This window comes from Cyclopterus lumpus, chromosome 6 (genome assembly GCF_009769545.1).
Source record: "Cyclopterus lumpus isolate fCycLum1 chromosome 6, fCycLum1.pri, whole genome shotgun sequence".
NCBI classification, from domain to species: Eukaryota; Metazoa; Chordata; class Actinopteri; order Perciformes; family Cyclopteridae; genus Cyclopterus; species Cyclopterus lumpus.
In genome coordinates this window covers 25,078,107-25,102,296 of record NC_046971.1, presented here as the reverse complement: position 1 = coordinate 25,102,296, position 24,190 = coordinate 25,078,107, and the positions used below count along the sequence as shown (strand labels likewise).

Genomic DNA, 24,190 nt, shown 5'->3' with positions numbered 1-24,190 from the left:
TTGAAGTTGGCAAGAACACAGCAGCTTTCACTTTATTAAAACAAACAACCAAACTAAAATATTCCTCATTCACAAATCCTCATACAGCCCAATGGATAATTCAGGTAGCTACTGAGCAGATTAGCAAAATGACCGTCTATGATAGCCAGTTTGAGAGCTTTTTAGAAGGACTGAAATAGTCATTTTACAGTCATAGTCAGGGTCATAATAGGATTACACAAAAACATTTGTTTTATAAAAAAGATTTTAGGAGAATTTGAACACAAGGACATTTTCTTTGTGTTCAATTTTTTTTGAGGTGATTTTAACTTGAATAAAAAAGAAAGTTCAGCTAAAAAGCTCTTGAAATTGTGCATGCTCTATACTATACTGTTTTTATTTGCTATATAAAATGTGAGAAAATATTGTGGTAATCAAAGTCTTTCTTTGTCCTTTTTGGACCCTCTAAGTACCGGTAACCGTCACCGGATAACGTAACGGCACAAATGAAAAACCAAGCAGCTGCTGGCTTGATCAGGTTAAAATTAATTTGAACATTCAAAATAAGTCATGGACCACATAAAGTAAGGTGCACATGGCCCATAGAGTGTATTAAACCAAAGACATTCAAACTTAATGTTAACTCAAATGTTTTAAATGTGGGCTATTTCAACAGCATCTTTATAGATGTTGCTGTAGAATATTGTACCTATACAGCCTCTATAACTGAAGGACAATATGAAGCCTTCTCAGTGAATAGCAGCCCCCCTGGTTTGAGTCTGGCTTTGTTAGATGTCATTCCCCATCTCCCTACTGTCAACTCTATGAAAACAAAATGAATTATAAAAAAATGTATGAATGAAATTAGATGTTGTTTTAATCACCCAAATTGTAATACATTTTGTAATAAAAAAAAAAGTTCTGCTAAGGCAGGTGGAAAGATGTACTTTGTTAGAACACATCTTGATCCTTTTGATCATAAACAAACATGTCTTGCTTCCTGTCTGTCCCCATGTGCACGCTGCCAGCTGCTGAAGGCTCTAACCCCACAGGAGAACACCCAGTGCCAACACGGCCTCTTCTTCCTGGACGGTCAGCGGCACGTGGACTACATCCTCACCTACCCCGCAAAGAAGCCGTCCACGGGCCGCTCTGGCCGACCGGCGACACACCTGCTCACCGAAAACGCCGTCGCCCGCAGCCTACGCCGTGGCCCCCAGAGTCGCGCCGAACACTCCCGACATCAGCAAGCACAAAGGGCGAGGGACCCTTCGGCCCCGACGTCGTCAGCGGTGGCCGACGTGGAGCTGGGCAGTCCGACAGGGACCCTCAATGCCCAAGAGGATCACAAGATTCTCAGGAGGGAGGAGTTCGAGGGGAAGCTGAGAGACATGGGCCTGGAGCTGGAGAAAGACGAGGACGTGAGTTTACTTCTTTATTCATTCATTCTTTACAGGAACACTCACCGCCACCTAAGAGCTAGACCCAATAGTGTCTGTAATCTTTTTTACAGACATGTTTCGTCATACAATTTAATTTGCAAAGGCATCACAGTTAGCACAAGTCAATGTACCAAAGTAGGAGACACTGTTGATGAGTACACCAAGGATTTAGGAAGAAGAAAAAAACCAAAGCTGAACTGGCCTCCAGGGGTTGAAAGCAGCTGTGATCTTTTGTGCTGGTGACCCCTCCGAGCTGTGACCTGTAGCCTGGTCCTGTGGGGAATACACAGCCAGTTGTCTCCACTGGTTGGTAGTGCAAGCCAAATGATGACCACCAGCTCAGCCAAAGATGCAGAGAAGCAACAAAAGGCTTTTTGGATATGTAAGATTTGCGTTCAAAGCTCCGGGTCCCGTGGCCGCAGGAAATTCAGGATTCAATGAGTTAAAGTTTAACAATATTTAATGGCAAAGATAATACTCATGTAGCGTTTACGATCGTGGAGCTGGTAAGGGAGAGCTCTCCACAGACGCTCCCAGGGAGCAACAGACCGGGGCTGTCTTGAGTCTCCAGACCAGTAGAACCATGTCTCCAGACCAGTAGAACCATGTCTCCAGACCAGTAGAACCATGTCCCCAGACCAGTAGAACCATGTCTCCCAGAACAAATGCTCGGTCGTTAGTATGGTCATGCAAATGAATTCACACCTAAAGGTTAGTTCTATTAGTCAGTTCAAAGGATGCCGCAGTTCTGGTCGCTACACCAATTGATAAGCTGGCGAGGTCAAAGCTCACACTTCCGGTCAAGGACAGGAAGTTCCCCTTCAGAATAAAACCCTATTATCCTGCCTTCAGAATAAAAGCAACACATTAGGTTTCAATCGGCATCCATTTTAACTATTGTCTAAATAATAAAACATTCATTCATTCCCATGCATCATACAGTTAATCATTACATTTGTCATTAAAACAGAATAATAAAACAGTGATCCTCTCTTATGTTTCATAATACATTCCTCCAGAATATTCCTCATAATATCCCAAATTAATTATCATATCTTTCTTTATGTATTAATTTAAAACATAAACTTCTCTTATCTACATGTGCAAATATATATAAAATCCACTACAACCCAACAGATATGATATAAAGTACAACATTATTAGTTTTGCAGATTCAGATCCTAAATACAAAAAATAAATCAATGAATAAACTATGATGTATTATTATGTCGTACATTTAGTAGTTGAAATGAGCTCCACCTTTACCAGCTGCAACATAAAGCGATCTTGCGTGTCATTCTCACGCAGCATCCATTCGACAGGGTGCTGTCACTGTGTCCTGTGCTTAGCGTCGCACAAGACAATTGTGATTCGTTTCAAGAAAAAATAAACAAGCCAGCGCGTTTCTTTCTCCCCCGATACCAGAATGATAATGTGTAGCGCCAGAACTTTCTTTAGCGCCGACAGCCTCTGGAGGCAGGTCTGGCTATGTGAGACGAGCACACAGGGAACCACAAAGTGAAAATATGAAGAAAGAGTTAGTAAACAGAGGGCTTATGGAAATGATGTTATGCATCACAGGTCAAAATCCCTGCAGTCCTGCAATCTCAGATCACAGCTGTGCATATTGTACACATTGTAAACTCAGAGTCTCTTCTGAAAGGGTAAGTTAACACAAGTTAACACAACAACACACACAGTTACTATACTCACATTCATAGTCAAAAGAGGCTGTTTTAAAGCATGAACACATTGAACCTGGCTAGTTCAGACAAATGTGGGTTCCCTCCAGATTTCCTGTGTTTGGAAGTTTTTAGGAAGCTTGTCGGGAGAGAGGAACAGGTGATGGATAACATGCAGGCCTTCAGGATGTGACAGTGATCTGGTATCTCCCTGTAAAGGTTCAATAAAGGGACATTGAATACCAAACCTCTCCTCGTCTCCTGTACTCTTTCATCCCCTTGTCTTATCTCTGTCTAGCAAACACTTAGTAGTAGTAGTATTTTTTTAATGACAGTAATAACTATATGTTTTTATTAACAATCTAGGTTTGGGGGATCTGGTTTTGTAAGTAGAGTTACAAAACCTACGTAGAGAGGAAGTTGATGCCAGAGGACATGCTGGTACTTCACCACTTGTAGACTTTTTTAGTAACAACCCTTTGATTGTGGATGTGGCTTTGTTTATATTGAACTACAAGAATTCAGGAGACATCCACTTCTAAATGTCTTCAACCGTATTTTCAGGGTTGCGTTGCAGCTTAGATATATCTGTATTGTGTATCAGGCGTGTGAAAGTGTAAAGGGATATTCTGCCTATGGATAAGATGATATAAGATGTGCTGATGCCAGCATATAAATAGAAAATACGGCTCTCCACAACGGGGACTTGACATGGCTGACCTGAGGTGGCCAGTTCATAGAAGGCCTGGATTCATTTCTTCCGGAAACCGTGTAATCACACACGTGTGGAACCAAGTCAGAGCGCAATGCCTTTATCAACGGCCGTCTGCTGTGTTCAGCATGATTAACTTTACATGCAGACAGCTGCTAAATAACCACACACACCTCGACACACATCAGACTGGTCACTTATTCTGTTCATGCAGCTTATCAGCCATCATTATAACCATTAATACCATGTGTCATGACCTGCTTTGCACTTGACTTTTTAGCAGTTCTTTTTTTCCGACTTTCATGTTTTATTCTTCAACTACATTTCGGTTCAAACTCTGCTCTGTCACATTTTGCAATATGGCGTGTGAATTTACAGCACGTGATAGAATACAATGAAGACTGTTGATCGATGATCAGCCTCCAGCCAGAGAGCTCTTGTGTTCCACAGCCTCCCCGAACATGATGTTCTCCTGCCTCCTTTGATGATGGCAGTGAAAAGGTTTTCTATGGTCCCACAGAAAGCTGGACTGTAGAACTTTCTCCAGTAATGGTCCACATTGCTCAGTGGGCTGTTTTGCTTGTCCCGCAGATTTTTGACATGCAACATTCTATTTATTTTGAAAAGTTTCTATTTTGTATTCCTGATGACATCAAACCATACGTGAGTTGTTTACAACTGAGTGCTATTTGTTTGCCGTGTGTCTCTTAGACCAAGATGTCAGGGATGGGCTTTGTGAAGATTCATGCTCCGTGGAACATTCTCTGTCGAGAGGCCGAGTTAATGAAGCTGAAGATGCCCACCAAGAAGGTAAGACTCGGGGTCTTGTTCCATTTTCTGTCTGTGTAAAGAATGAAGAAGACTCTTTTCTTTGAACTAAAAGTCTCTGTTTCTCAATTGAAAAGCTTTTGAAATACAAAGAAGGACAGCCTCTCGTTTGTGGGGTCTTTAAAGGCTACTCGACAAGTTCCTCATCACTCCCATTGTTTTATTGGTCTCTTCTTACACCAATTAACTCGTATTAGATGGAGGCCCAATAAGTAAGAAGCCAGTGTTGAATTAGTCTCTAATACATGGCTGGAACATCTACAAAATATATGTACTTTTCTTTTATATTTAATTTCATACTGTATAGCATAATGTACTAAATCATTACTCATTTCAAATATTTGATCAAAATGAATTAAGTTTGCAGACTTTTGATAAACTTCACGGCAGGCGGGCTGCTGAATGTGCGCCCTTTATCGACATGTGTTTGCTTTTCTTCTGACTGGCTTTGGAGTTTGATTGATAGACGGTTCATCCAATTAACCGCTAAGTATTTTTGAACGTATCAAACTGTTTCCAACGACGGCTTCCCAGATGGCTATGTGTAACTATCTGACGTTTCAGGTTATCAAAGTCTTGCTTTTTTTAGTTTACGTTTCAATGTTTTTATCACCTCTTGGCCATAGCCAAACTGGGAATCACGTTACACTTAGAAGAATCTACGCCTTTGAAGCAACCGAAAGTGTGACCTGATAACATGGGCGCTGAAATGAAAAGCAAGAAGGTTCGTGATTAAACGAAACACTGTAGTTTTTTGGGTACATTCAGGTCGTTACCGAACGTGACACTGGTGAATGTGATGTAACCGATTTGCCGCCCACCCAAACGTACTGAATGTACTATTTTAGCCACAAAAAGTAGGATATCTGCGCAAAATATATGCACTTCCTGCACCTCCTCTCCGCCTGTCTGCATGTCTCAGCTGCGCTGGGGCCGAATCGTTCTGGCCCATAAGAGACGGGTCTAAGAAGCAGTTTAGCCAATTACTGATTAAAGATAAAAATGAGTGATATACAATTTAGCCAATCAGCGTCCTAAAATAGATTCAGCTTTGTGCCACAAAGTCGCCCGACGTTGAGTTACGAAAGCCAATCAGCGTTATGAACCCAAACACCAGGGCGTTTGATATTCTGACGTTTGTGGGATGTCCACAACAAGTATAAAGCAGAACTAGTGGTTATTTCTTCCATGGTGGATGGCGGAAACTGTTTCCACGGAGTAAAGCCACAGAGATAAGCCACGCCCCCTCTAAGGCGCGACTGAAGCGAATGGAGCGAATAAACACAACTTGTCGGGCGAGTAAACTCCCGTCAGTGGAGCATTGCGAATTCAACGCTTTTGATGTGAACGCAGCGTAAGGAGATTCTGTTTAGTTACATTATGACGCGTTCAGCCTCTGTTCAGTGAAAATTAGTATTCCATTCCATTATCCGAACCGCTTATCCTATTCAAGGTCGTGGAGCCGATCTTTTTTAATATTGGGTGAAGTAGAAGGTTGATTATGATCATGTGATGAAATAGAATCTCTTAAAATGTAGTGTTGGTGAGAAACTTGAATAAATCCATTGGTTTGAAGGAGATGTTTTAAAATAGATATTAGAGCTGTTTAACTTCCTAACACTAGCTCTGAGCAGCTTATAATAATTATAATAACTTTAAAGTACATCACACAGAAGGTAACCTTGATTGAAAAGTGTGTGTGTGTGTGTGTGTGTGTGTGTGTGTGTGTGTGTGTGTGTGTGTGTGTGTGTGTGTGTGTCTGTTCTGTGGGTCATTTCTAGGTGTATGAAGTCAAGCAGTTGCACGGTGTTGTGGAGAAGATCAGCTCCCTGGTCAGTAAAGTTCTGGAACCTCTCCACCCTCAAGTTGAGGAACATCAACCCAAGAACATCAAACACCTGTCACACACTTTCTCCAGGGAGAAACAGCACCTGTGAGTGCATCTCTTACACTTTGAAGGAAAGAAGTTGGATCCTGGTAGCCTAACGTGGTTCAAAAGTGTCACTGCACTATTACTGTGGTACACACACAATAAGATGTCCAAACTGTAATAGACAGTAACAAGTGTGTGTGCTTTTGTGTGTGTTTTTAACAAACAGGTTTGACCTCTCAGATAAAGATTTCTTCTTCGACAGCAAAACCAGGAGTTCAATAGTAAGTCGACTGAAGTTTTGTCTACCAACACCAAAATATCCATGAAGGAAACTGCATTGTCAATTACGTTTCGAGGGATATTTTGTCCTTGTTTTTTTGGACATATGACATCTGTGTAGGGTGGATAGGTGGGTCAACACAGGACATTCCTGTGTGAAACCAGAAGTCAAGACCTAAAACACGAAAATGAGTCGTCAATTTTGTACTTCTTGTTCCCTCGTCTCAAAGTCAATGTTGTTTTTTTTACGCTCTAACGTTAGCCATTTTCTTCTACTGATTGGTTTACGCTTACAAAATCTGGTGATGCTAAATTCTGGGGTTTGCCTCCATAAATATGTCATCCCTGCAGCACTCCATGTTGACTTTAATTCACGTCCGTAACTTAAATAAAGCAGCAAACATTCTTATTTTAAGCTAAACCATGATGTTTTTCGAAACCCAAGTTGTTTTGTTGAGCTTTTGTTTTAATTGACTATGTTAACCACGTGACACAGCGACCATAATCCAGAAGAAAATGTGTTTAGTTTAGTGTATGGGAACCTACTTTTTATTGGAAACATTGTGGTTTTAACATCACCAAAGATAAGAAGGAAGATACAGACATACAGAGGTCATGCACTGTTAACTGTCAAAATCACCAGAGATTTGGTTGTGGTTATTTTTGCTATTGCAGATTAGAGCTTCATCATTGTTTTATGATAGTGTCTATAAACCACAGTTGAATATTTTCTTTGGTAAGTTTTCTTCAGGAGCATGCTGAATGAAGTTCAGTTCTTCTGTTTTTCATTTCCTTTCAGGTTTTTGAAATACTTAAACGAACAAAATGCAAGGCCAAGTACAGCATGGGTGAGTCTCTCTGTCTCTCTCACAGGCCTCCTGTGTAGAGCAGGACTGGAAAGGGACAAAACCAAACGTGCCTGGCATTTTGACCGAGACTGGCTCTCTACAATCGTTCACACACCACCCGTCTTTGACTGTGTATACCACCCGAGTCACTTCCGTTGCCTCCCAGTACGGGGTTACGGGAGCTTGAACGCACCATAATTGACAAAAATGCAAACTCCTTTGACGTGAGCTGTTAGCTCTGTTATTATCAGGGCTGTGCTTGTGACAGACACTGTGTTGGCAGCAGAAAAGCTGGTCACTGTGGTTACTGCATATACTGCATGCATGGCAAGGAAGTACAGTTGAATAGGCCTACGTGTTTGATGAAGTTAGGTGGTACAAATGTTGCGATTCTCTTAGCTTTGTTATGTAGCCAAGCAAGACTGTGCTGCCAACCAGCTAACGTTACCTAGCTGGCTATCTCTGGGGGACAGGAAAGCATCATGACGATCAACCGATCGCATATTTTTACTAAATATTGTCCACTAACAAGAATCACACCTATTTTGATTTACAACTGAATGAAAAATTCCACTTGTCCGAACAGAGTTTACTTTCTCCAACAAGCAAGCCTTAATGTCGAGCTCTAATAGCATTTACTTGATTGAAGTTGGTTCATTGTTAAAACTTTGATGTGGTTAATACCACATTTCTCTGAGGTGTATTAATTATTATGAATCATTTATGTCATATGCATTGAATGTGTTATAACTCTCTTATGTTTTTCATTCTGTACACATGACATCTATTGCACTTCTGTGCATCCTGATAGAGGGATCCTCCTCTGTTACTCTTCTTGAGGTTTCTTCCCTTTTTCTCCCTGTTAAAGTTTTTAGAGTTTTTCCTGAACCAATGTGAGGTCACGGGGCAGAGGATGTTGTTTGTAAAGCCCTCTCAGGATAATTAGTAATTTGTGATTTTTGGGCTATACAAAATAAATTGAATTGAATTGAATCTTCAATGTGGTGAAGCTTCACCCACATTAACCCCTGTGTTTGTTTTCTCTCGGTAGGGATCACCAGTCTCCTGGCTAGTGCTGTCTATTCAGCAGCTTATCCTCTCCATGATGTGAGTACTACTAATCCTGGTGCTAATTGTTCAATGTTATCGGTGGTACTATTGAATCATGTTTGTGTTTTGAAGCTGTGATCAGATACGTTTTTTGTAATCAGTAAAAGATGAGGTGATAAGCTCAGTGTGCAGGGTAAGTAGCTGTCATGTTTCTGTTTCCTTTTTCAGGGAGATATTAATGAAGAGAGCGCAGTCCCCAATGACCGAAAGGTGAGGAAGTTATTACTAACTATAGTGTTAGCCCTTCAATGCTAAGCTAGCTACTGAAGGTGTACTGAATGTCTGCACGTGCTGCTTTTCCATTTTAATGATTCTAACAGTGAATAAAGATCTACTGGCTTTATAGAAACAGAGATGTTCCTTCATGTCATCGAGCTCCAGGTGATGAGGTGGTTCACTTTTCACTAACAGGAAAAGAAACTCTGCCCAAAGACAAATATGGCAGTAGAACGTCTAAAGGCCTGATAAAACTGTACAAATAATGCAACAAGATACTTTTGATTGTCTTCCTCAGCTCCTGTATGAAGAGTGGGCAAACTACAGTGTCTTCTACAAGTACCAGCCCATCGGACTTGTGCGGTAAGGTCAATCTTCCTTGTATGGTAAAAATCAGGGCTGAAAAATGGTGTAGTGTGAGATTGCAATTAGTAAATCAATAGCACTGACTGATTTTTTGGTGTTGTCACAGCTACATTAGTCAGGATTAAGTTGTATCTATGTTGTGCTTTAACCATACAAAAATTAGAAACATTATTACAGTTGCTTTTAACGATGTGTATGTTTGTGATTAAGCTTAACATGATGCGTTTATGTTCATTAAAATGCATTTGCTGTCCTTATGATGCGTTTCAATTAATATTGATGCCTTACATTCATTAAGATTAGTTAAAGTTCATTATGATGCATTTATCTTCATAATGATTTATTTGCTCATATTATGATGCGTTTGCTTTCAATATGATGTTTTTGGGTTCATTATGGTGCGTCTAAGTTCAGCATGATGCGTTTACGTTCATTATGGTGTATTCAAGTTCAGTATGATGCGTTTATGTTCATAATGATTTATTTGCTCATATAATGATGCGTTTGCTTTCAATATGATGTTTTTGGGTTCATTATGGTGCATTCAAGTTCAGTATGATGCGTTTATGTTCATTATGGTGCGTTTATGTTCATTATGGTGCGTTTAAGTTCAGTATGATGCATTTACATCATTATGATGCTTTTAAGTTCAGTATAATGCATTTACGTTCATTATGGTGCGTTTATGTTCATTATGGTGCGTTTAAGTTCAGTATAATGCATTTACGTTCATTATGGTGCGTTTATGTTCATTATAGTGCGTTTAAGTTCAGTATGATGCGTTTACGTTTATTATGGTGCGTTTAAGTTCATTATGGTGCATTTAAGTTCATTATGATGCGTTTATGTTCATTATGGTGCGTTTAAGTTCATTATGATGCGTTTATGTTCATTATGGTGCGTTTAAGTTCATTATGGTGCGTTTACGTTCATTATGGTGCGTTTAAGTTCAGCATGATGCGTTTATGTTCATTATGGTGCATTTAAGTTCATTATGATGCGTTTATGTTCATTATGGTGCATTTAAGTTCATTATGGTGCGTTTACGTTCATTATGGTGCGTTTAAGTTCAGCATGATGCGTTTATGTTCATTATGGTGCATTTAAGTTCATTATGATGCGTTTATGTTCATTATGGTGCGTTTAAGTTCATTATGATGCGTTTATGTTCATTATGGTGCGTTTAAGTTCATTACGATGCGTTTACGTTCATTATGGTGCATTCAAGTTCAGTATGATGTTTTTATGTTTATTATGGTGCATTTAAGTTCAGTATGATGCGTTTACGTTTATTATGGTGCATTTAAGTTCATTATGGTGCGTTTAAGTTCATTATGGTGCGTTTACGTTCATTATGGTGCGTTTAAGTTCAGCATGATGCGTTTATGTTCATTATGGTGCATTTAAGTTCATTATGATGCGTTTATGTTCATTATGGTGCATTTAAGTTCATTATGGTGCGTTTACGTTCATTATGGTGCGTTTAAGTTCAGCATGATGCGTTTATGTTCATTATGGTGCATTTAAGTTCATTATGATGCGTTTATGTTCATTATGGTGCGTTTAAGTTCATTATGATGCGTTTATGTTCATTATGGTGCGTTTAAGTTCATTACGATGCGTTTACGTTCATTATGGTGCATTCAAGTTCAGTATGATGTTTTTATGTTTATTATGGTGCATTTAAGTTCAGTATGATGCGTTTACGTTTATTATGGTGCATTTAAGTTCATTATGGTGCGTTTAAGTTCATTATGGTGCGTTTACGTTCATTATGGTGCGTTTAAGTTCAGCATGATGCGTTTATGTTCATTATGGTGCATTTAAGTTCATTATGATGCGTTTATGTTCATTATGGTGCATTTAAGTTCATTATGGTGCGTTTACGTTCATTATGGTGCGTTTAAGTTCAGCATGATGCGTTTATGTTCATTATGGTGCATTTAAGTTCATTATGATGCGTTTATGTTCATTATGGTGCATTTAAGTTCATTATGATGCGTTTATGTTCATTATGGTGCGTTTAAGTTCATTATGATGCGTTTATGTTCATTATGGTGCGTTTACGTTCAGTACGATGCGTTTACGTTCATTATGGTGCATTCAAGTTCAGTATGATGTTTTTATGTTTATTATGGTGCGTTTAAGTTCAGCATGATGCATTTATGTTCATTATGGTGCATTTAAGTTCAGTATGATGCATTTATGTTCATTATGGTGCGTTTAAGTTCATTAAGATGCGTTTACGTTCATTATGGTGCGTTTAAGTTCAGTACGATGCGTTTACATTCATTATGGTGCGTTTAAGTTCAGTATGATGCGTTTACGTTCATTATGGTGCATTCAAGTTCAGTATGATGCGTTTACGTTCATTATGGTGCATTCAAGTTCAGTATGATGCGTTTACGTTCATTATGGTGCATTCAAGTTCAGTATGATGCGTTTACGTTCATTATGGTGCGTTTAAGTTCAGTATGATGGGTTTACGTTCATTATGGTGCGTTTAAGTTCAGTATGATGCGTTTACGTTCATTATTTGGTGGTATTTGAATCTTTCCTTGTGTCGTTTAGGAAGTATTTTGGTGAGAAGATCGGTCTGTACTTTGCCTGGCTGGGTCTGTATACCCAGATGCTGATTCCTGCCTCTCTAGTGGGGGTCATTGTGTTTCTGTATGGATGTGCAACAGTTGATGACAACATACCGAGGTGAACACACACACACACACACACTATTTTGGAATGTTTTGCTTTCGAGCATCAATTTAATTCGTTATAACAATATTTTACTTGTTAGATGCCATGTCAGTTTATAAATAAAAAAAAATAATTGGTGCATTTTTGCACCAAATCAGGAACTTTTATATTTTGCAGCTGTTTCTATTTGCTGCGAATTTTAAATGCCGATGAAAAACAAGCCAACCGATAAAATAATGACTTTGAAGAGGAGGTAAACATACTTTGTCGTCATGGTAACATATAGAGAACCATCTATATCCAAGTGCATTAGCTAACGTTGTGCTATGGACGCTACATGTATCAGAAATGACATGTAGTCGTTGTGAAAGGTCAAATATAAAACCTGACCATACAGAATAGGCGATAGTTCAGAGGTCAGAACGTGAACATTTCCCAAAGAATATTCCATATTTTTGTTTCGTCCCTGATGAGGGCTAAGTATTGGTACTCTATACCTCTACGGTATTGACCGAAATAACCCAGTCCCAAGTAGTGACAAAACTTCTCCAGTCAAACAATACCTGCACTTTTTGGTCCCAGATCTAGGCTGGCAGCCAATCACAGCAAGCCTTCTTCAATTGGTCCATTACTGCTGCGGCTGCATTAGCCTTCAGAGAGGACCCTCCAGGGGTCAGAAGGTCGGGTTCAATGCGTCCTGGTACATGGAGACACTTCCTGCATGGCTCAGCTTTCTCAGTCAGCGCAGCACATACGGAGGGATTGATGGCTTCAAACCTTTACCATCGACACGGATTAGACAGCCACATAAAAAAAGGCAAGGGATATCCTCCCTTTACAGAAAACCAGGGGATGGAGAATTAAACAGAGAGAGGGAGACAAAAGGAAGAGGTTTGATGAACGAGTAGGGAAACTAGGACTTCCCCTTCCTCAGCCTGGTTCTCATCATCCACAGGATATTATGACACATGCCGACGGCACACCTTGATAATCAACGCAGACACACACAGACACACACACACACACCACCCACACACACACACCACACACCCTCAGTACAAGTGTTAGTGTCGGAGTCTCACCCGGACACCGAACCACACAGAGAGACAATCCAGACCCCAGAGTAGTCTGTCTTCCCTTTCTTTTTTCCCCTGTGAAAGGTTTTTTTCTGTTTTTTGAGGTTCTGGGACAGGGATGTCGTATGTGTACAGATTGAAAAGCCCTCTGAAGATATGGAGTTATGGTGGCTTCTTCTTTTTCTTTCTCAATATTCATCCTCTTTGTTGTTTCAGCAAAGTAACGGTTCAATTATGAAGATTGGAGCGATCACTTTAAGATCATATTAGTGTTCACATCTGTGTTCATATATGAATGTGCATGTTGATGTGTGTCCGTGCACACGTGGCTTGAATGTGTGTGTGTGTGTGTTGCTTTCCAGCATGGAGATCTGCCACCCGAGGAACAACATCACCATGTGTCCTCTGTGTGACCGAGTGTGCAGCTACTGGAGGCTCAGCACGGCCTGTGCCACCGCCCGGGCCAGCCACCTGTTCGACAACCCCGCCACCGTCTTCTTCTCCATCTTCATGGCTCTGTGGGGTGAGGGAACGCACTGCAGCTCACTCAAACACACACACACACAGTTGTGTCTTGACCAATCACATTCGAGCAGGCTTTGGCCTCATGCAGGCTGTGGAGAAAGCTTTACATTAGCTAAAAACTGTTAACCCAGTGTAAACTGGATACTCCACTGTGAAACTCACATTGATAATGAGACTGTAAACAATGAGAAGAGGAAGTCTGGACCCTGATATCTGCCGGATAGGTTCCGATATTGACTAACCATGTGCCTACTACCGCTACCGCCCTCCGTCAGCCAACTGTCAGCCCAATAGAAAAGATTTAACAGCGTGATATAAAGAGTGCCTGTGTGTGTTGGTCTAATTCTCTACTGTCTGGTTGAAAGCTGCCATGTTCATGGAACACTGGAAGAGGAGGCAGATGAGACTGAACTATGAATGGGACCTGACTGGGTTTGAAGACGAGGAGGTGAGTGGTGACCAGATAACATAAGTGTTTCCACGTCGGCTCCGTCCGGTTACGACACTCTTTGGGTGCAATCTGCAACCTCACCACTAGAGCACACTCTCCGTTTAAAACAAATGGGAAACCAACCAGGAACGATGTAGTCACGGAAAGGTTGATTTAAGCTGCAGAAAACGTATTTTCAAAATCACATTAAATCCTTCTTCTGTGAATACATGTAGTGAAATTAATGTAATAATCTGATGCTGTTGTTTTTTTACTAACAGCCCCCATCTCCCTGTCCGCACCCTTCCCCCCCTCTCTCTGCCTCAATCTCTCTTTCTCTCCCTCTCTCTCCTTCCTCTCCCTCTCTCTCTCCTTCCTCTCCCTCTCTCTCTCTCTGGGTTTATTTTTCACAGGAAGCTCTCAAGGTTTGGATGAATACATTTTACTTGATAAAGCCCTCTCTTTAATCTTTTAGTCTTCCTGCTGCCGCTGCTTCCAACATCAGATCATAACACATCACACAGATTTATGTGTGTTACTATGAATTCTTGTTAGTTATGTTGGGCGCCATGCCCAGGTTGTATTCATTAGTATAGGTATTAGAATGAGGCCAAACACTATCATAACATTTACACTTCTGAAAGAACGGCCAACGCCAAATCTAGACAAACTGCAACAAGACAAGAGATCGCAATCACACGTCAAAAGACACGTAATCCGACCCAGACTCCAGGGGGCCACAGGATTACAGCTCAGCGCTGATCCAACATCGAATCTGCACACAGAAATATACATATGCATGATTCTGGTCTCATTATAACATTGTGCATGTAGCCATACATGGACATTGACCAAGTGCCTTTAATCAGAGCTCATCTTTTGAAACACCGATATCTCGCTCTGGTTGTGGATGTTATTTATCCTATTAATGTCAGAAATTGTGCAAACTGTAAAATATATCTGATAATTACATGAATTCACCAGTCAAAACACATTTTCACAGGTAATAATCATATGAGTAGCTTGATTACATAGTAAGTCCCACTCCCAGGTTCCATAAGCTGCTGCTATCAACCTCTACACTATGATCACTTTCCCTCTCTCGAAGTGCTGACATCACTCTGATTGGCTGTATGGAAATGACAACATTTGATAAAACGTAACAATTGCCCTAAAAGGTTTTTACGCTCACTTGAGTTTCTTTTGTTTTGTTGCCTCTGTTGAAAAGAGTTGATGTGCTAAATGGATTATGTCAAGAATACGTTCCCACACTGATCAGCTGCATCTGCTGTCTGCGTATTCTTGGATCGTGCCTTTGTCTCTGGATAGCATACAGCTGATCAATGACTAGTGTCTTCTTCCAGGGCCATAAATATCCATCACTTATGTATCACTGTCTATGTCTGTCATTTGTGTTTGGTGCCACCGCCACAGGACCACCCCAGGGCCGAGTATGAATTCAGGGTCATGCAGAAGTCTCTGAGCAAAGATCAGAACTCAAAGCACAAGGTAATTACAAGCTTTCTAGTATGTGTCACAAGGTCATTCCTATTTTGTTAGCACTTTTTTACAGCCTTGCAGTTGTTTTTCACCTTTGCATTGTTCCAGTGAAAGTGTGTTCACATGCTTCGTTTCTGATTTATATATCTCTATTTTTAGATTGAAAAGCTCACATGTCAAGACCGCCTCCCAGCCTACATGACTAACATTGTCATGATGCTGTTGATGGTAAGAAGAAGCCGATTCTCTGCATAAAACAAGGAGGAATGATTGTCCGCCCCCCTCACGATTTGTTAACCCTGAAAACCTTTTCGTTGTCAGATCGGTGTGACGTTTGCCATCGTGTTTGGCGTGATCCTCTACCGGATCTCCACCAAAGCCGCCCTTTATATGAGCTCCAATCCGGTCACACGGAGCAACGCCCAACTGACGGTTAAAACCACGGCGGCCATCATCAACCTGGTGGTCATCCTCATACTGGATGAGGTGTACGGAGCTGTGGCACGGTGGCTCACTGTGTTAGGTGAGCAACGAGGTCACTAGGTCACACGTCTATGTCAATAAGTGGATATCCCACCAAATCTATCACGTCATCATAAATCAGGAAGTATAAAGGCTGCAAAAAGCAACACAGGGTGGAACAGAGGGGAGGTGGGCTCTCACCCAGGAGGCCGATGTTCGTTCCCCATGTGTATCGAGAAGTACCACAACCGTTTCCTAAACGTAACTAAGTTGTTTCCTGTGAAGACAGAGACTTCTTTTGAAGAGACTGTAAGCATGCAACCAGCAGGTTTCGTAGGAAACTTTTCTTTTTTTTCTCAAGATATCGTACGAGCCGTTGTCTGAGGATACGTTGTAATAGCAGGCAATGGGACTATTTTAACAAAGGGAGGTTAGTGGGTCACTCTGGTACCCTTTTATGTTTTATTGTGCAGTCACCTTTTTCTTGCTTAACCCGAGATGATTGTAATGATTTGATATTGTGTCTGTGACTTTGTGAATACAAGTTCTCATGTTTTGTGAATATTTGAGTGAAAATTGAAACACACATGTTTTTCTTCTCCACGCTCTCACATTGTATTCTATGAGTTCTCACAACAAGCTCTTGCGTTTTGCAACATATTGTTCTCTTTGTTTTTAGAGGTTCCTAAAACAGACAAGAGTTTTGAGGAACGACTGATCTTCAAGACCTTCATTCTCAAGTTTGTCAACGCTTTCACCCCCATCATCTACATTGCTTTCTTCAGGGGAAGGTTGGTCAACTCATTGTATTTCAAAGACAGATTTTGTCATTCTAATACATTTAACCACTCTTATATCATTTCAATAAATGTCAAAAATGATAAATGAAGACAAAGAGCACTTTTCATCCCGTTCATTCATTCGTCCTCTAGACTGGTCGGCCGACCAGGCAGCTACCTGTATGTGTTTGAATCCTACCGAATGGAAGAGGTAAGTTCACCCTTTAACAAATGCTCTGCAAACCAAACACTGAGAACAGCTCTCCCTGCCTCCAGCCTCGCCAACCTATAAATAACAACCTGCCACCGCACACCAAATTAACGACCATCAATGCGAAGTAGTCGCAGCAGTATTTTCTGACTACACACTAAGGGGGCGTGGCGAATATACGGCGAGATTGGTGCAGGCAGAGGACCAACCAGCAGGTTCCTCACTGACCCAGAGCAGCGTCTGTCAGTCGGTCTGAGCTAAACGGTATTAAAGTCTAAGCTACTGTAAGATGGTTTATTGAGCTTCCTTTCAGTGAAATGCTCTCAGGGAATTTGAGTTTTCTCTGGTAAACAGTTACACAGATTATGAGTCAAGGGCTTTTATTTATAAAAGGTATGAACAGAAGCAGTGGATCTGGTCTGAGCTGCCGTTGTCAATGTTGAAAGGAGTAATCAAGTTTGCTGTCTTGGTTCGGACTTCGGAGCCTTCACGTTGTTGCACACTATAGTGCACATATGGAATATGTCCTTTCCGTACAACGGGATTGGTTGATGCCATTATTTGCGTTATGAAAGCTCAGAACAACCGTCCCAGTTCTCGTTCTGTGTGTAAGACGCATGACCAAAACAACAGTTTGAAAAGATATATTGACGAGCGAATAAATCTAACAAAAATAAAAAAGCACCCTGTCTGGACATGCCTTAAGAAGGTTTATAGTGTACGGATATCCTCCAACTAATGAAATGTTTCCTCCAGCTGTGAGCTGATTTAGATCCTACTGAATAGCTAAGTGGTACTTGGGTTTAATTTGTTTCAGAACAGAAGTGCTGTCACTCATAAACGATTTCCTGTGATCAACAATCCTTTAAACCCTGATCCGTACAGTATGTGGTCATTCTGCTTCAGGTCACCTGTTGAAAGCCTTGTTGCCGTGGCCGATGACGTTTTGCTCTGTTTTGTTCAGTGTGCTCATGGAGGCTGTCTGATGGAGCTGTGCATCCAGCTGAGCATCACCATGTTGGGAAAGCAGCTCATTCAGAACAACCTGTTTGAGATCGGCGTACCGTAAGTATGCTGGCTGTCGGCACAAATCACACCGTCGTGAAGCTGGAAGCACTGTTTCCTTTGAGTGAGGAACACAATGGTCAACTACACCCACCTGAAGCAAATCAACTGGTAAAACAGAAAGCAGCTGAATAAACATTGTTTACACTAGGTTACCATGACTACAGAACAAGAAATACTTGTTACAAACCCTAGCTCGACACAAAAAACCCCTCTCAGCACAAAATGATGAACAGAACAAAATGCATCCAAACCTTTATGCATGGATGCATAGCGTGTAAGTGAAAGAGAGACATGTGCAGGCTTCATGTGTGTCTGTGCGTTCCGCAGCAAGCTGAAGAAGCTGATTCGCTACATCCGGTCAAAGCAAGGCGCCTTTCAAGAAGAGGAGAGACAGAAGAAGCTGCAGCGATACGAAACGGACCACTTCCTGGAGCCGTTTGCCGGGTTGACGCCTGAATACATGGAAATGAGTCAGTACCACCCTGTGTGTCCTCGGCACCAGACACAGAAGCGTTCACATAGACAAACACCTGGCTGATGTTGAACTGGTCTGAATCATGAAGCTGAATGATGACTCATGGCGCCATAGTGCTGTGGTAGACCACAGGAAGCAGGTCCAAAATACATCCACACGCATCGAGCACCATGACCTCTGTTCTCTGTCCAAGTGAACGAAACCACAAACACGCACCAAACACTCACGTCACTGTTATTAGGAAAGGTCAGAGGTCATCACTGACACATCGAGGCATATCTGGGTTTTCACTGGTCAGCTTAGCTATAAAGGGTCCTGACACCAGAGGCCAGATGCACCAAACTGGGTACAGATTCAGGACTTAAACTCGCACAAAGACAGAATGATCACACGCTTGGTCCTGTTTCATAAATGTAACGCTTTGTGTCTGATCAGCAATGAAGAAACAAAGTTCTCCCATCAAGTCTGAGCGTTAAACACGGCTGTGGGTATTGATAGCTCCCGTACCACCAACACATGTACCTATAAACCATCAGCATCGGTCATATCTCAAACATTATTATTAAGCACCAGAAAAAACAAGCAGCACTGAAATGTGCAGACTGTACAAACAACTCCACAAAAGTGGTGAAAAAGAACCAGAGATATCTCTTTCCTAAAGACGCCAATGTCTATAATGCATAATGAACATACATATACGAATATGCTTATAACACAGTATCAATATAGTTATTAGCACCCATACAAACATCCTAATGCTTTAAAACAACTTCCTTCGCCCATGTCCAGTCATCCAGTTTGGCTTCGTCACACTGTTCGTGGCATCCTTCCCTCTGGCTCCGCTCTTCGCTCTGCTCAACAACATCATTGAAATACGACTAGACGCCAAGAAATTTGTGACTGAGCTGCGAAGACCAGTGGCAGCGAGAGCCAAAGACATCGGTGGGTTACACTCACCATACTGCAGCTCTTATACACAAAGATGTCACATGCATAAAAGTACCCCTAACCCCTAAATCTAAACCCCTAACCACGTGGTGAAATGTGCTCGTAAATGTTCCTGCACATTCATTACAACAAGTCCAGCTGTTGATGCATATTGTTGTGTCTACAGGTATATGGTACAACTTACTAAGAGGGGTTGCAAATGTGGCTGTCATCATTAATGTAAGTAAAACATGCATGTATTCATTTTATTGACTGCAATGCATTTAGTATTCTTAATTGTTTTGGCTCCATCCAGCCGATTGATTCACGCTTTACTTCGAGGGTGTTTACATTCACACTTTCATCATTGGTCTCTCACTTTAGCGTCCGAATGACACCGCCAGGCTTTCAACTAACTCCACTATTGTTAAACAGTCACATCAACTGACGTATTATAAAGATTGAGGAAGTCCACCTCGGAGGGAGGTCTGGGTGAATGTGTGGGACAAACAAACCCAGACTTTCACCCCGGAGACCTGGCTTATTGCCTTTAGGTGTGAATGGTCTTTGTCTCTGTCGAGTCCATCTATCAGAACTCAGCAAAACGGATAACAGTACCTTCTGAATGTGGAAGTTATGCTCACAATCATATTACAAGGTCAAATGTAAGTGTATTTTGAATATGCTGCTCGTGGTTATGTTTGTGGAAATGCTGTGTCACGTCACAAGGTAGCTCATACAGGTTGGATGACATTACATACTGTCGATTTATGGTATTTTTTATTTATTTTTTACGTCAACATAAATGCTTCAGGTAGGGAACTGTATGGCATCATTTCAACCATCCTGAAATCAATCAAACTGTCAAGAAATATAAATAAATAAATACAAATCTCGGCATGCCTGAGTAGCACCAGTTTGAATGATGTAATATACGCTGCTTAAAGGGAGTTAAATAGGTCATAATTCCGTTGTAATATATATTATTATCTATCTCTATTATAGTTGTGAAAACATCTACTTCAAAAAAGTGTATATGTTCAAGTTTTGTCACAAAAACTACATTTTACAAGATTTTACAAGATGCAAGACATTTATAATTTAGCTTCACCCAATTCTCACGTTTACTGAGGAGACCATGAACTCATCATACTCAACAGAACCTCAGTACGTTAGCTGTTAGCTCTGGTGCTGCTTATGTTAACTAGCTCTCCTGTCAATTTCAACATGGATTTGTTGTTCACAATGTAGCCTCTTCAGGGTTTGGCGAATAGAAAGCATTAATGCTGATGTCCTGATCGTATATTTTAAATGTCAGCCGGTAGCCATAAAACCGTATCTCAGATGGATAAATTGTGTAATTAGCCACAATTAGCCCAAGCCACCCCATGTGCCACCTCTTGATCCTAACTACGACTGACTATGGCTGACTGCTCGGTCAGAAAAACAGGGTTTTAGAGCAAAAACAACCTCTGCCTGCACGGGCATTTTAGCATCGCTTGCAAAAGGATTTCCATCCATACGAGCACGCGTGAAAATGAATATCACATGACAATTCACGTACACTGGGCATGCGAGTGCCGGTGTAAACAGGAAGTAGATTGTTTGATTGGTTCCAGAAAAGTATTATCGTGCTTTTTAATGATAAAAGGTAGTGCTCCAATATTCCTCTATGAACTCAAACAGATACATTTTAGAAGTTGTATTTTTTCAAACTTAGTTACATGGCTGCAGGTCTTGCTCTCTCTCTCTCTCTCTCTCTCTCTCTCTCTCACACACACATCCCCATCAAATGTACTTTAAAATGAACACAAATCAAAGTTTACTGGATTATGGATCAATACATTTGGTCAACACAAGTCTCTCACTTGTTTCCTCTCGGGGTTTGTTGTTGTCTCTGCCGGGGGGCTGAATCTGGTACTGGAGAGCATTTATGCTTTTATTCCTTTACAGTTTCTGTGTGTACTTCACAATATGAAAATAAGCATTAATAAGAAAAGGAAAGTCCTACGTCTGTTTTATGTCCATTGTCCTCCTCAAAGCTTCAAACCGTAGGGCTGATAACTCTGCTGGACACGCCGCTCGCTAATCGCTGCAATAACAGCTGCTTCCTCTGCATGTAGCAGTAGTAACATTATGAAATGCTGAATTTTACAGCTGCTAGTAAAGACAACAAGGACAGCAACACATGTAATCAGTTATCCATGTTGAATTAACCTGATAGTCAATAATCAAGGTTGTTGTTGTTTGTGATCTCCCAGAAAAGGGTCACGTGATCAGGGCGTGTAGAATTAGGGAAGGACACGTGACTGAAGAGCCAATCAAATAGTGAACGCGTGCATCTACGCCATCATTTTAAAACTAACCCCTGAGTTTTCAAACGTTTCCGTCCTCTGGAGCGTTTTTACGTTTGTAAAAGGTGCAGCAAATTTGTTTTTTGCTGCACTAAAACGTAGTATTTTAAAATGGAAACGTAGTAGTGTAAACCCAAATTTCATTTATAGGTGCAATTCAGTCTCGAACCGGAGAGCTTTACCTGTGGCGGGCATATTTATCTTTTAAACATAATGTACACACATGAATGTCACATTAAAGTAAGTAAAGTCGATATGAGTCGTGGAGACAGAAATGATCTCAGGTGATGAGAGTAGAGGGGCAGATGCTATTCTTCTCTTGCATGAGTGGAATGTTTCATTTCAACCTGACACTGTACGTTGGTGCATTCCACACATTCTAACTCCCATATCTCTGACTCCCCCTCCACCACCTCCCCATCCCCCCAGGCGTTTGTCATCTCCTTCACCTCGGACTTCATTCCTCGGATGGTCTACCAGTACATGTACAGCCCCGACGGCTCCATGCACGGATTTGTCAACAACACACTGTCCTACTTTAACGTCAGCCACTTCCAGCAAGGCAAAGAGCCCATGGACCCGCTGTACCTCGGCTACCCCGTCGAGATGTGCAGGTGGGTCTCATTTCAAGATGAACCCACGTTTAGCTCCTATGCAGTCATGGATAACTAAGACGGGAGAACAATAATAACCTGTGAACTGTATAATAAGTTGCTGTTGGGTAAAAATGTATATTATTACCAATTAATTTGAAGAAAAGAATAACAATAACTTGACATACCTTGTAAATTTGACCCCATCCACATTTGTCAAACTAAGGCTGGGCTGCACCAACAAGGATTCATATTTGTATCTGGTAAAATCATGGTTTAAATTTTAATCATATTGCACCAATCTTAAAAACTAGCTTAAAATTAAGAAAGATTCACTTTGAGTTTAGTTTTTACTCTAAACCTAGATTATTTGTAATACTGTTGCACCTAAACTGTGGTTTTATATTCTATTATTTGGCCATATCACTCCAAATCCTAATACGTCTTTGTTTTGAAGACAGGTTATAGTAATATACATTATTTAATCAAGTCATATACTCAGCTCATGTGTATTAGAGAAGCATGCCGTTCTGCATTGTAGTACACACTTTATGCCACGACAAAGTAAGATCATTTTCAATGAAATTCATGCTTTTTCATGAAAAACAACCAACAAATCTGAAGTTTTTGCAGCTGGTTGAAAATGTTATAAACAAAAGTCTCTTAAAATGTAAACAATTTGAGGACTACCGTGATCAGTGTTACTCACCTTTCATAAATGATGTGCGAATGTGTTACCGAATCATAACCTTTCTGCAACCCCAGTGGTCATCATACAAATTCATTTCAGTTTATTTTGTATAGCCCAATATCACAAATTACAAATGATCCTCAGAGGGCTTTACAATCCGTACACATACGACATCCCTGACCTTTGACCTCACATCGGATTTGTCAAAGGTCCTATTATACTGATAATATTCAGTATAATATGATATATAAATACCATATAATATAAATATACAATATAAATATCATAAATATATTATAATACAAAATAAATATTGTATAATATAAATCATATATTTATATATAAAATCTAATAGAACATGTTTATATATTAAGATGCCCCTATAAACCTTGTTAGGATTAAAGTGTGCCTATTTTTATCACCGAACTCCTGTGTCCTTCGTCCAGCTGGTAGCGACGTTCACTTTGCCCAATATGGCTGCTTGACGGAGTTATCCATGTGTGTCCTGGTGTTCTCATGTTTTCCGACAAATGCTTCATGTCCCTGACTCCCGTAACTGTCCATGCTGGATCTGTCCCCGTTGATTTATAAAGCACAATACGGCATTAGCACGACAGCATCCGGCGGACCAAACCTTCCGGGTGCGCCGGTCTCTACAGAAGCTTCCTGTCTGCTTCCCTTTCATCAGTCTGTAGTCTTCTTGTGAGGTTGATCTGGGCCCAGATGTTTTACCTGTAGTTTCTCCCCCAAAGTCCTTCTCTCAAACGGGTCTTCTTGGAAGAGAAGTGCTTCTGCTCGTGGTCGCCGTTGTCATCTCGTTAAAAAAGTATATCTTTAATCAGTAATTGGCTAAACTGCTTCTTAGACCCGTCTCTTCTGGGCCAAAACCATTCGGCCCCAGCGCAGCTGAGACATGCAGACAGGTAGGGAGGGAAAAGCATATATTTTGATATTCTATTTTACAAATATTACTGGGTATATTCCATTTTTCCAAAACACAAATATTGACAATTTGTATAATTTATCAATATTATTATTATAATTTTAGTATACTTTTTTTGTTGCCCAAG

The 24,190-nt window shown here is 40.8% G+C and overlaps 1 protein-coding gene across 1 annotated transcript in view; it reads left to right on the top strand.

Annotated features, from left to right (window-relative positions):
• Positions 1–24,190, top strand: part of LOC117731700 (anoctamin-1-like) — a 30,354-nt gene that overhangs the window by 4,573 nt on the left and 1,591 nt on the right. The window contains exons 2-23 of the mRNA XM_034534017.1: positions 1,008–1,400; positions 4,527–4,625; positions 6,425–6,576; positions 6,743–6,797; positions 7,595–7,643; positions 8,695–8,750; positions 8,922–8,963; positions 9,268–9,332; positions 11,907–12,041; positions 13,468–13,628; positions 13,996–14,078; positions 14,474–14,485; positions 15,495–15,569; positions 15,720–15,788; positions 15,882–16,083; positions 16,702–16,813; positions 16,955–17,012; positions 17,977–18,077; positions 18,408–18,550; positions 19,345–19,497; positions 19,670–19,722; positions 22,266–22,450. Of these exons, the coding sequence (XP_034389908.1) occupies positions 1,008–1,400; positions 4,527–4,625; positions 6,425–6,576; positions 6,743–6,797; positions 7,595–7,643; positions 8,695–8,750; positions 8,922–8,963; positions 9,268–9,332; positions 11,907–12,041; positions 13,468–13,628; positions 13,996–14,078; positions 14,474–14,485; positions 15,495–15,569; positions 15,720–15,788; positions 15,882–16,083; positions 16,702–16,813; positions 16,955–17,012; positions 17,977–18,077; positions 18,408–18,550; positions 19,345–19,497; positions 19,670–19,722; positions 22,266–22,450 (2,453 nt within the window). The remainder of the gene's footprint in view (positions 1–1,007; positions 1,401–4,526; positions 4,626–6,424; positions 6,577–6,742; positions 6,798–7,594; positions 7,644–8,694; positions 8,751–8,921; positions 8,964–9,267; positions 9,333–11,906; positions 12,042–13,467; positions 13,629–13,995; positions 14,079–14,473; positions 14,486–15,494; positions 15,570–15,719; positions 15,789–15,881; positions 16,084–16,701; positions 16,814–16,954; positions 17,013–17,976; positions 18,078–18,407; positions 18,551–19,344; positions 19,498–19,669; positions 19,723–22,265; positions 22,451–24,190) is intronic.